At 53.7% G+C, this 12,776-nt stretch overlaps 1 protein-coding gene across 1 annotated transcript; it reads left to right on the forward strand.

Moving 5' to 3' along the window:
• Positions 1-923: 923 nt before the first annotated feature.
• Positions 924-11,232, forward strand: LOC117437495 (hydrocephalus-inducing protein homolog). The gene is made up of 7 exons (XM_034071869.1): positions 924-965; positions 4,191-4,411; positions 6,072-6,191; positions 6,801-6,935; positions 7,486-7,685; positions 9,437-9,561; positions 11,021-11,232. Exons 2-7 carry the CDS (start codon positions 4,205-4,207, stop codon positions 11,230-11,232), a joined length of 999 nt encoding a protein of 332 aa, XP_033927760.1. The 5' UTR covers positions 924-965; positions 4,191-4,204.
• Positions 11,233-12,776: the final 1,544 nt, after the last annotated feature.

Genomic DNA, 12,776 nt, shown 5'->3' on the forward strand with positions numbered 1-12,776 from the left:
TGCTCCTGTGGGCTCAGGTTGAAAGGCAGGTCATGGGCTGGGCTTGTCCCCTCCCTGTGTCTCCTGGTCTGATCTTTCTCTCCCTTGCTTCAAACCACAGACCCACGTGCCGGTGTTTGAAGGTGCCCCGCAGGAGAAGTATTAGCCCTGCTGTGGATGACCAGCTTGCTGCAAAGGCAGGAGCCCAGGAGCCCAGTCCTGCTGCAAATGGAGCTGCCAGGGGATGTCTGAAGCTGCAGATGCCAACCAAGCTGTCATGGAGCAGGTAAAGCACGTGAGGGCTGTTGTTTGTCTTGCTCAGGAGAAGGTGGAGGGAAGGAGCGCTTGTGGCAGCTGGTCTGGTCCTTGGAGCTGACCATGGGAGGATCCTGCTGGGCTGTGGGTGCTCGGGTGTAAGCATGGTTTGAAATGTGTGTGATGCCAGGAAGTAAAGAGCTGCCATGTGCTCAGGCTCTGAAGGAAGCTCTGTATCTTGGGGGAGGAGAGGAGGAGCCTGTACTCCCTAGGCTGTGGTGTGTCTTGGTGCTGGGTGGCCTGGAGAAGGCCCCGGCAGGAGGGAGAGAAGAGCTGGGTGTGAGGGAAGAGAGACTGAGCCCTGCTCTGGCTGCGTGACTTTGACTAAGCCCTGGTCCTGCAGTGTGGGGGTACTGTAGGATGTTTCTGTCCTCAGTATCGTGGTGACTTTGATGGTTTTTAGCTGCCAGTGGAGACATGAGGCCAAGGCAGTTAGGATTAAGGCAGTGTCAGCCCCAGGAACGACTGTTGAACCATTCTGTAGCTGCTGCACAGTTATCAGTGCCCCTGACATCTGTCCCCTTTCCTGTTTAACCTGAGACGTGGTGCCAGTACCTTGCTGAATTGGGCCCGAACCTCCATCCTGAATGCGCCCATCTTTCTGTGCCCTGTCTCCTGGCAGTCACAGCCTCGGTTGCTGCCCTGCTCGTGTCAGAGATTGCCCCTGAGCTGTGAGTAACTTCTTGAATGTTCTGAAATTTGCAGCAAGGCAGCTGCTGGGTTAAATGGTTTCACAGTGTGAAGGGAGAAGAAGAGCAAGGAGGCATTACACTTGTTGGGCCCAAGTTACTTCTGTTTTGTTTTAAAAAGTGATGGAGGGAAAACAATTCCTCAGTTCAGATTTGACTGCACAGCTGACATCAGGGTCTCCAAACTGGGGTATTTGAAATGCTGTCTGGATTTAGGAAAGGAGGAGAGAAGCCTTTGCTTGAGCTCTCCAGTTTTCACCTGGATTCGTGGCTGGACATGATGCGGGACATGTTTTGGAGTGTTTCCACAGGCTGGCTGCCTGGAGAGCCAGTTAGCCCTCGGGGCTCATCTCCTCCCTGGCTGGTTTGTAAACCCCCAGATGCTGAGTGTTGGTTTCAAAGTGAGGGCTCCACGTTCCCCACCAAGCAGACGTGAGGATTTGCTTTGCCTGTGGCCGAGAGTCTCATGGGAAGGTTTTGTTTCTGGCAAAGGCTGTGCTGAAAACATGTGAGGCTCCTGGCAGCTGAGATGCCCCAGGAAGCTGGGTGGCCTTGGCTGGTGCGTGTGCCCGTGTGCGCAGGCTGATTGGGTACAAAGTGATGGATGGGTGCTCAGCAGGGACAGCAAGAGGGGTCACCCCAAAGGCAGCCTGGCCATGGGCCTGGTGTGAGTGGGCTCCTCCTGGGCCAGCAAAATAGGAATTAAATGGTTGCTTTGTAGTCAGTGTGGAAGCTTTTTTCTTTACTCCTGCAGCAGGGAAATGATTGGCTCATGTGCAGTGTATAAACCAATTGATCTGCCGCTCACGGAGCGTGAACAACTGGTGCTGTAAGGTGCACTTTAATGGTGCTGCAGCCCTTCAGTGCGGGGCAGACATTGAAGGCATAGGGGGGCTGCAGGGATCTGCAGGGCTGTAACTTTAGCAAGGCCCTGCAGTGGGCGTGGAAGCCAGCAGAGGAGAGACAAGGTGGCCGACAGTGATAGCGAGAGAACTCAAGGCAGGAAGCAGCAGGGTCTCCACTCCAGCCTGGAGCTGGAGAAATCCCAGAGCCACAAGTGGTGGTGGCCTTGGTGTGGAAGTGGTGCGGGAGGGTGAGCACGTTCTTTCCGGGGGGTGTGGACCTCTCCTATTGTGACATAGAGGGAGCTGCTGCTGCTCAATCCACTGAGGCAGGAGCAGGCTTGAGCTACTGTCAGGCTCTGAGCTCTGCTTCGTGGAGGCGCTGGTGAAACCCTGCCCTAGCTGGCAAAGCCAGAGCGTTGAGGAGAGGGGCTGGGCAGCCCAGGTGCCAGCCCTGTCCTTTGGTGCCCAGGTTCCCCTGGCTGTTGGCAGCCCAGCAGCAGTTCCCTGCTGTGCTGGTGGGCAGCATCCCCACCGAGGCGGCTCCTGTCCCTCCAGCTGCCCACAGGTGCCGAGCAGCGCGAGGGCATTGGGGAGCCAAGGCCCTGCAGGGAGGAATCCTCCAGGAGAAGCGTGAATCAGCCGTGCTGAGGTAGCGTCTGGCCCTGGGCAGGGAGGAGGCAGCTCCGTTGGCAGCAGGGATGGGGCAGTTGTGTGATAGCCGCAGGATTTAAACACCCCTGGGCTAAGAGCAGGGCTGGGCAGGTAGAAGGGCTTGAAGGGGCTGTGGAACTGCCGTGCGGCTTGCAGCGATGGTAGAGACTTGGAGCTAGGCTGTAGGTCCTGCAGCAAAGGGAGCCTTGTCTGTGTGAGGTGGGGAGCAGGGAGCCCCGGGGTGGTGGGCTGGAGGGGTGCTGTGTCCTGGGTGCTGGTTTGTCCTGCCCCTGCAGGGAGATGTGCCCGATTGCTCCGTTGTGCTCCTTTCCTGCTCCTCTGGGAGGCTGGTCCCTGCGGGCTCTGGGGCTGTGGAAGAGCCTTGCTCCAGGGCTCAGGGGATGCTGCTGGGCTGGCCGGGCTGTGCAGGTTGGAAGCCCTCTGGAAATAAGCGTTGTGGGGGTGACGACAGGATTCGTTTCAAGTGAAGTGAAATCACAGTTTGGAGAATTGGGACGAATGAGGCAGTTAAGAGCCGGTAATAAACCCTGAAATCAGATGAATGTTGGATCATCCCCATGAGGTTTCTCCCCTGACAAGCAGTTCTTTCCAGCTTTAAAGGCCAGCTCTTGCTGCAGCAGGTCCTCCTGAGCAGAGGCAGTGCAGAGCTCTGGTGTTTGTTGCAAGAACAAAAGGAACCGGTAGCCTTGTTTCCTGAAGCTGCCAAGGGCCCAGCACCACAAACACCGTTTGTGCCGTGCTGTAGCTGTCTTGGGCGTAAAGGCATGAAGTGATTGCCTTGCGTGCAGGGTGTGGGGGAGAGTCGAGGGGCAGGGAATGGCCATCTTTGCCTAGATGCTGTCTTGCTGTGTAGAGCAAGTGCACACAACAGAGGTGCTGTGGAACACAGGGAAGCAGGAGGGAATATCCTCCTGGATTTTCTTTAGGTTTGAGCTAATTGCTCCTGTGCCTTTGATGGTTTCCTGCTTCTTTCCTGCTGTGGCAGCCTGGAATGGCTGTAGGGAGCCTCGAGTTTGGGTGTTACCAAGTGACAATGAGGGCATCCTTCTGCATGGAGAAGTGCTCTTGGGCAGTGGGGTGGTTTCCTGCCTGGAAGGAGCCGTTTTTGCCAGCTAATCTTTGTAACTTCAAGCAGGCAAAGTAGCCTTGAGAAACTCTGGTTCTTAACCAGAGTCTTGAGCTCTGTGCTGAGTTAGTTAGAAACATCAGCAGGCTCCTTGCAGAAAGGGTGAGAAATGCCAGCAGCCCCTGGTGTGTCTCCGTGGCTGGTGGGACTGCACCCAGAGCAAAAGGCTGTTTTGGTTCAGGGGCTGTCTGTTGTGGGGTTTTACGTCTATGAATGGAGCCTAAATGTGGTCTAATGATGAGTGAGGGTGGGGAGGCCCTCCCTGCGTTCTGCGCTTAGGAAGGATGCCAGAGGCTGGAGTCCTTTGGGTGTGCCAGGAATGGCGAGGCCCTGGCACAGATTGCCCAGAGAAGCTGTGGCTGCCCCATCCCTGGCAGTGTTCAAGGCCAGGTCGGATGGGCCTTGGAGCAGCTGCTCTAGTGGAAGGTGTCTGTGGCCATGGCAGGGGGTTGGGAGTGGGTGAGTTTTAAGGGCCCTTCCCTAAGGTTGTGGGTTCCAGGCTTCCATGGGTGTGGGGTTTTAAGGTTCTGGGGTTGTGGATTGTCCAATTGTTGCTTCTTCCAGGTGAGCTCTGCGACATGGCCAGTGGCAAGACCCCCCGGCCCATGAGGTCCTCCAGAAGGGCGGATGGATTCCAGAGCAGAGTGGTAGCATCTCGTAATCCCAAGCTGGTCAGAGAGGCAGAAGAGTCTCTCAGCAGCAAGCAAAGGCTGGCGAGGCCTCGGGAGATGAGGCGGCCCCGGACTGCCCAGCTTCGGGACATGGGTGAAGTCTGCCATCAAAAGGTAGCCTTTCCCTGGCCTTTTCCTTGCTGTTTGATGTGCTATTTGAAGAGGGCACGTGCTTGTGGCTGACTTGCCTCCAGCTCACCCAAGCAGCTTGGTGATTAGGTCCTGTTGTCATTTCCGACTGGTGGCGGTGGAGTTCTTTCTGCTGGGGGAAAGGCAAAACGTGTATTTGCAGTGAGCCATTGAAGTCCTGATCTGCAGGAAGCCAATGGAACCTGTGCTGCAGTTGGTGGGTTTTGCTGGAGTTGAGCTACCATCGCTAAAGCTACTGGGGGTAGGGCTGGGGCAGGACACAAGGGCAGGAGCTGCTATTTCTCATCCTGCTGTTCAAAGAGCCACCTCTGGCTTTGTTGTAGTCAACTGCCACGTGCTTGGGGTCACAGGACTCCCTCAATGGTGGCAGTAGTGGCCTTTGAAGGCTGAGGGCCTGTGGCAATTACTTAAGCTGTAAGAAACCCAATTGCATCAATGCATGAATGGGTTGGAAGAAGGCGTGGGAGCCTTCCAGGGTGTTTGAGTTTTCAGGCTGCTGGATAGACGGGGAATCGCCCTGGGCAGAGGAGAGTGGATGCGCTTTCCCTGGATCAGTGCTCTCTTAGATGGATGTTTAAAGCTGCTTTTCTTGCAGGACTGCTCAGTGTAACAGCCAGTCCAGGTGGGTGGACGACTGAGGTAGGCTGTTGAGCAGAAAGCTGCCAGCAAGTGAGCTGTAGCACATCAGTTCAGGGTTGCCCCAGACGGCACACGAGGTGGGAACACGTAAGACAGGCGCCCAAATAACTGGCAGTGCTACAGCTTCTGGCCTCAGCCTGACCGTGGCTTTTGTGGGGCAGCAGGAGACCTGCCTGTGTGTCTCGAGTGGCAGCAGTGCAGCTGGGAGAGGGGAGACCAAGCAGGGAGGAATTATCTCCAAGTAATGCCTCTGCTGGGTCAGCATTTGTTCTTTGTGTGTACTTTTCAGAGCTGCTTCTGCAGTGCTGTTAAATAAACCAGCAGTGATAGAATCCAGTGAAGCAGCAACTTTAAAGCTCCTGGGGAAAGGGGATACAATTGCAGCCTAGCTCAGGTTGCCCAGTAATGCTGGGGAAAGAGCTGAACTTCATCCCCATCCAGCATTCACCTCATTTATCTGTTTCCCAACTGCCCTGTTACTTTCTTGTTGGCCTTTCCTCCCTGGTACTGGTGTCTTCTACCTGGTTTCTCGGCTCTCCATCAAAAAAAGATATGTGGGATGTGTGGGACTCAGTGTCGCTGTCCCAGAGGGAAGTTCACCCGCAACTTGTTTCCTGTGGAGGCTCATGGAAACTGCTGGGTTTTGCTTGCTCCCTGAGTGCTGGTGGCTGTTCCAGCAAGTGTCTGGAGTTGAGCGAGCAGCTTAGCAGAGGGCTCTGCTGGAGGTGAGCGCTGCTTTGCCTTTTGGAGAAGGCAACCTGAAGAAAGAGCCTCCAAAAGAGCTTCTTAGCTTGAGGCTGCTCAGCATGGTCCAGAACCCTTTGCTGAGCTGAGAGCAGAGGTGGGTGAGCTGCCATCTCCTAGCGTGAGCTGGGCAGATGTAGTCACCAAGAGACTGTATTTACTGGAGATGAGTGTGGGATCTTCCTTCGTTAATCTTTCTCCCAGCAGCTGAAGCTCTCTCTGCTCTGTCTTGCATCTGCAGTTCTCAGCCGTTGAGCGGGACCAGAGGTCGTTCCAGCCTTTCCCATCCGAGGTGGTGTTTGAGAACTACATTCCCCACCAGTTCTACATAGCGTCGCTAGCTCTGAGGAACAAAGACAGGGTAAGTGCTGGGCTGTGGAGGTTGAGCACTGGGCTGGAAGAGGAGAGCAGTGGAATTCACATGGTGTGCAGCAGAGCAAGTTCCCTGCTGCAGTGCAGCACATGCAGAATAAAATGTCTCACCAGCGTTATTCTGCAAGATGGGGGAAATGTTCCCATGCTGGGGATTCTGGTTTTGGCCGTGCACTGGTGGTATCTACCCAAAGGAGCTCTTTGAGCCAGCATGCTTCCCCTTGAAAGCCCTGGACTGATGGGATTGTCGAGGGCTGTGCAGTTCTTGCCTGCTGTCATGCTTTACCTCGAGTGTGCACCGTGTCCCGGTGGCTCTTTGGTCAGTCTTGGTTTCTGGCAGGCCATGTTTTCCTCTCTCAGCCTGTTCAGCCACCTGTGTGCAAGTGCCTGTCAAAGCACAGGGAAGAGCAGTGGAAAGAGGCTAGCTTAGCAGGAGCAGTTAAAGGGGATTCAAGTCCAGCCTTGTGTGTTCTGTGCGTGTACCTTCAGAGTTAAAAGTGTTTTGGGAAGGTGGTAAGGAGGCTGTCACGTGGCCTGTCCTGGTCCCTTCTCAAGTTTCCCCAAGTGACAAAATCATAGTTGTGTGTCTTTCGTGCAGGTTCCTCGTCTGCTGAACGTCATCCTGGGGAACTCTCCTTACTTTGAGTTGATCAGCCCGAGTGATGAGGACTATAAGGTAGCCCCGGGCACGTCTTCAACCTACCGCATCCTTTTCCGACCTGATGAGAACAAGGTGAGAGTGGAAGTCCCGAGAGATGGTGCCTTGAGGGGAAGGTGAACCTGCAGGGCTGGATTCCAAAGCAGGCATCTGGTGTGGGTTTTGAAGAAGTGTCCTGGGTTCAGTGGGGTTGCACTGGATCTAGACCTGGGGGAGACTCTTTGCTGGTGCTGAAGGTTGTGCTCCCATAGGCTGGAGGCTCTTGCCTCTTTCAGGCTCTTTTGTCCTTCAGTGGTGGAATATTTAATGTAATGTCTGTTGGCTTGAGGGCTGAGAGTCTGCTGCCTGTGCATGGCCTTTTACTCATCTTGTGTTTGCTGCTTAAATGTAGTTGAATAGTCTGTCCTATCCTCAAGCAGCATGCCTCTAGAAAGGTACAGAGGATCTGCCCCATGGTCCCTGGCTGCCCCTGCTTGTGAAATAATCTGTAATGAAAGGCCATGAAGGTAAAAAGTGCGAGTACATTATTGAATGCTACTGTGAGAGTCACAGAAACCAGCAGCAGTTCTTCTGGCACAGGCATGGTGCTAAAGGCACTGTGCTGAGCTTGTTTCTTTCCCTGCAGGATTATTTTGAGGAGCTTATCATCATCACAGAGAGGGAGAAGTTCTTTGTGCCTATCCGAGCCATAGGTGCCCGAGCCAGCCTGGACTTCCCTGAGCAGCTGAACTTCTCCGAGTGTCCAGTCAGGTTCAGCACCCAGAAGACTCTGCTGGTGCGCAACGTGGGGAAGCGGGAGGCTTGCTACAGCATCACCACTCTGAGGTAAAGGAGCTCATCTCTTGTGCAAAACACTGTTGCGTGCTCATGGAGTTGTAAACAGTGAGAAAAAGGAGACAGAGCATCTGAGGTGCTGGACATGGGCAGGACACGTGGGGTTTGCCATTGCTTATGGTGTTTTGAGAAAGCTCTGCAAGCAAGTTTTACAGTGCAGTGGTGTCTGCAAGGCAGCATCTTGCAGATCTGATGCTGTTGGATTGGAAGAGCCAAGGTAGGAAGGCAGCTGGAGTGCTGCAGAAGGTGCTGTGTGGCAGAGGACAGCTCGAGGGGCTCAGGTCACGGAGCCCAAAGGCAGCATCAAGAAATGGGCAAGCAATGAGCTGGTGAGAGGCACTGAAGAGTTGCTCAGCAGCTGTGTCTATATTAGCAAGCAGAGATCATAGATGAAAGCAATTGCTCTGGAGGCCCTGGCAATAAGAGTGTGTGGTCCAGGGCCTTTGTTTTCCTGTGGGCGTGGTCTGGTGCCTGGGACCAAATATGCCTAAGCAGAATGAGCTCTGAAGTGGAGAGGAGCAGGTGGTGGCTTCAGAAGTGGACTACCGGAAAGCTAAGGAGGGCGCAGGTGAAAGATGCTCCAAGTGCCTGGTGCATTTGCAAAGGGCTGGGGGCCTTTTCTCCTGGAGCTGTCTCTCTCCCACATTTCCTGGAGAGGGCTCAAGTAGCTGAGTAGCTGGTTTGCACCCTTGTGGTCACAAATAACCTTCTGAAATGGTTCCATACCACTAGGAACCAAGTACACCCGTCTCTGGGAGGCCACAAGTTCACGGTAGTCTAGTGGTCCCGTCATCCAATGCCTGAGGTGAACTGTGTTGCAGACAGCCTGTCCTGTTCCTGTTGGTCTCAGAAGCCAGTCACTGGTTTTCCAGTTTGCTGCACTGGAGAGGGGAATGTGTTTGTGACACTGCATCCGCAAGGCAGGCGGTTCAGTTGGCTGGGAGTTGAGAGTTGCTTGGTCCCAGAGGTCTCAGCGCAGGAGCTGAGGTTAAGAACGCACCAAAGACCTGCTGCGTCTCAGTTGGTGCACCTGAGCTGCTTCAGTTTCTTCTCCAGGAAACGGGATTCAGAAGACTTTCAACTTGTCTCCTGTGAAACACGAGGGTCTGAGAGGAGCTTCTGCCAAAGGCTGGCAAGGCTGTTTAAGCAGGCTTCTAGGGTGCTCTTTAAGCAGGCTGCTGCTTTTCCCTGTGGAGCTCGATGGGCAGGAACTTGTAAATCACTGTACAGTTTCCTTCCGGGATTTCCAGGCCTAGTTGTCACCACCACAATAAGTACCCAGTGAAGTCTAGCATCTATTTGCAACGCACTTGCCAACTACTCTACTGGGTGACAGAGCATGTGTTGAGAGCTCCTTGACAAGGGTTTTAAGAGTTCCCGAACTTCAGCAATGAACTATTTCAGTCCTGATTTGCAATAAAGAAATGGGAAGCATTACAAAAGTTTAAGTGAGCTACACAAAAACCATAGAATTGTGAGTAACTGGATGGCAGAGGTGAAGAGCTGAGAAGTGTGTGCAGAGGATGGGGGGCTGAGGTCATGTTATACCACGGGATCCTCTGCAGGGTTCTTCTGCATGGGATTCTTCAGCAGGGAGAGTCACCCGCTCTGTTTCTGATCCTGGATGCTCTGGTTTTCTTGTACCGCCTGTGGTTTGCTTGCTCCTTGCTTGCACAAGAGAGCTGAAGTGAACTAGACTGCAAAGTTAACGGAGGGCCCAGATCTCTCTCTTTGTGTTGCAGCCCTTTCTCTGTGGATCCCTCCATTGGGACTCTTGGCGTTGGAGAAGCAATGCAAGTCACGGTGGAATTTCACCCACCAAAGACGGGTGTTTATACAAGTCCCATGATTGTTCACTATGACACAGGTAAGTGCTTGGTGCACCCTCGGTGTGTCCTTCCAAAGAGAGCAGTGTCTGCCATCATCGTCTGATGGCTTCATTGTCCTTTTGAATAGACTTCTTCACGCTGGGTAGAGCAAAGCTTCCATGCTGGCTGCCACATATTGCTGTGCTGGAATATTTCAGCCTGTAACAAGGCAGCAGATCTTCCTAAGCACAGTGCACAGGGGGCGATGGGGAATATTCTGGGTGCTCCACTGGGGAAGAAGGTGTAGCAAGGAGCCTGGTTGAAAAGGAGATGGCTTTTAACGTGCAAGAGAGCTGTCTGAAGAGCCTGCAACTTGTCCCATAGAGCTCTCCTGACTGGTCATTGCTTTTCATCCCGATGTGTTGTGTTACAGTTCCTGGCAAGGCCTTTGAGGTAGAGACCCTCTTCTTGTGATGTGATGCATGTGTACAGTGGGTGCTCTGCTGAGAGCTGGGCCACACTGAGGTCTTGTGACTGTGAGGAGCAGTTAGTGTGGCAGCAGTAGCCATTAGGGTGCTCTGAGCTTTGCTGTAGCCTGGGAGTGATTCTGTTGAAACCCCCTTGTGAGCAGCAGTTATTTAATGGTGAGGTTTAGGAAGAAGCTGCTGCTAGGGCTGGAGTCAGTAATGTGAGGGTGTAATGATGTCTGAAGGTAGGTGGTGAACAGCACCTTGGAGGAACCCTTGGGAATGGCTGTGCTGCTGTGCGTGTTGCTCTGATGCTGGAAGTCTCCAGCTTTCCAACGGACACTTACCCTAGTGAAGGGACTCACTTCTCCAGTGGTGAAGTGGTAACAGCAGCACATTTGACAAGGAAGAATGTGCTGGCAGTGGTGAGGCACTTGGCTGTGACAGCAGCAAGGAGCAAAAGAAGGAGTTGGCAGATGGATCCGAGGGCCCCGTAGCACCCTGTTGAGTGCAGAGCTCAGCACAGAAGCTGCTCTGTACTTGCCATTGTTCTTTCTGCCCTTGTCCATTTCATTTCAAATGCTCCCGCTTGGTTTCTGAGATGAGAGCTATGGCCAATATTTGAGGAGCAGGAGATGAGGATGACACGAGAGTGGGGGCATCTCCTGCCTGCAGGAGAGCCTGGGCAAGCCATGACTGAGGTGGGCTCCTCAGCGTCACTGAGTGACTTGGGTGTAGAATTCCCTATGACCTGAGTGGGATGGCAGCCCAAAGGGCACCTGGGCACATCTGCAAAGTCTCACTGTAAATGCTGTCACCTTGGGGATAAATCTCCACGAACACCCCCCAAAATAAGGTGCCTAAGGTGGTGCCAGGACATCCTCATGCCATCTCATGTGCAGCTGTCAGGATACGATAAATGTCCTGATGTGGGGAACTGCTGATGCAGCTCAGAACTGCAGCTCTTTCTCCTGTTGCCTGCAGATTGCCCCGTTCCTTGTACTTCCATCAGCAAGTCAGATGAGCCAAGACTGCCTTTGCTTTGTTCCAGGTGAAGATGTTCACAAAAGCCTCTGTGGAACAGCTGTAAATGCCGACATCAGGCTTGACAAGAGCTCCTTGACAGTTGAGAAGACTTCCCTCACGCTGTCAAAGCAAAGTTCCCTGGTCATCCACAACCAGAGTGGCATCACGGCCCACTTCCAGTGGAAGCGTTTTGTTGATGAGGAAGAGGAGGAGCGGCAGAAGCTCAGGTTTGTTTGAGAGATTCCTCCCAGCAAGATAGATGCACCAGGGGAAAACTAACACACAGCCTCAGAGGGCTCTTGGGGCTTTTGAAGGGATTAGGGCAGACAGAGCCATGCACAGCGTGGAGCTTAACCCTTGCCATTCCAGTCCCACCCGTGCTACAGCTGAGGATGATGTTTTGGGGAGAGAAGGTTGATTGCAATCACTGGCTTGCCTCAGAGGGCAAATTCACGTTTGGGAGCCACAAACTATTGAGTTCAGAGCTGCGTGCACTGCGGAGGGTCCATGAGACTGAGGCAGGTGTCAGCACTCGGTACCTGGGACTGCACTGAGCAGTAGCACTGAAGAGCTGCAGGTGGCACAACTCTTATGATACTCAAGCAGTTTCTTTGCTAAGGTGTCAGGCTCCTTTTCCAGCCACACGCAGGATACAGTGCTCGGTTGGCCCAGAAGGTGGAGGCCGTCCTGCTGTAGGCTGGGGAATTGCCTTCCAGTGTCCTGGTTTCTGGCCCAAGGAGGTGTTTCTGGCCTTGCTCCTCGGCTGGGCAGATGTGGAGGGGGGGGGCTGTGCAGGGAAGGGAGGGCAGCCAGGACTTGGAAGTGCTTTTGGGCTTCAGCAACCTGTGTCCTGGTGGTGAGAGATGGGGCAGGTTCTTCCAAGGGTGCCTCTGGTGAAGCTTTGAAATTGCCATTTCAGGCAGCAGAGAAACACTGACAGCCTGGGGGGATGAACTGGAAATGAGACTTAAAAGCTTCTGTGACTTGGGGAATCCTTGTGCAACTTTTCAGGCTCCCAGTAAGGAGCAACCACTGTGCAGCACTGCTCCCCTCTCATCTCCCGCTTGTGATCTCTAACCACTAGAATGATTTCTGCTGCAACCAGCAATAAAGGCAGAGGTTAACTGCATTGCAGCTCTGCAGAGGAGGCCAAAATGAGGGAAAAGATGAGGTGGTTCAAGTCTCAGCGTAGGGTTTGCATTCAGAGATGCTCACTTCTTTCCTGAGTGATGCTGGGCAAAGTCCCTTCCTCTCTTGGCACCTCTGTTTTCATGCACAGAACCCCGTTTGTGTCACTGAAGTGGTGGGATGCCAAACCCATTGGTTTGCTTTGGAAGTGCACCAGGATCCTCTGGCGCAAGGCAGTGCAGATACTGTTTCCTCATCCCTGTGGGTGCAAAAGGGAAGGGTAAAAGTGTGCTGCTGGTAACGTGCAGCTGAAACCCAGTTGCTTCTCCCTTCCCAGTGCAGGAGGCTTTTTCTTGAGGGCTGCCAGCTTTAAGAAACCTCTGATGAGCTTGTCAGTGAGGAGTTAAACTCGCTGCTGTGCTGGGAATAATGGGATCCATGGGGGAGCCTGTGTCTCAGGGTCAGCCCCATGCTGAGCTGCTGCTCTTCCTCACCAAGTGCTTGGCTGCTCGTGCACGGACACGACAGGCTCTGCAAATCTGCTGCTTCTTCAATGATCTCCTTGGTTCGTCTCTCCCATGGCACAGGCTGCAGAGGCAGGAAGAGGACAAGCTGGTTGATGTTCCTAAGGAGCACGGGGTGGTCCCCCCTCT

This window comes from Melopsittacus undulatus, chromosome 22, assembly GCF_012275295.1.
Source record: "Melopsittacus undulatus isolate bMelUnd1 chromosome 22, bMelUnd1.mat.Z, whole genome shotgun sequence".
Taxonomy (NCBI): domain Eukaryota; kingdom Metazoa; phylum Chordata; class Aves; order Psittaciformes; family Psittaculidae; genus Melopsittacus; species Melopsittacus undulatus.

Bases quoted from the DNA above. Each gene is read 5' to 3' on its own strand.
- LOC117437495 (XM_034071869.1), top strand. From the start codon at position 4,205: ATGGCCAGTGGCAAGACCCCCCGGCCCATGAGGTCCTCCAGAAGGGCG. The intron at 4,412-6,071 runs GTAGCCTTTCCC...TTGCATCTGCAG, and splicing joins GTGAAGTCTGCCATCAAAAG to TTCTCAGCCGTTGAGCGGGA. The intron at 9,562-11,020 runs GTAAGTGCTTGG...GCTTTGTTCCAG, and splicing joins GATTGTTCACTATGACACAG to GTGAAGATGTTCACAAAAGC.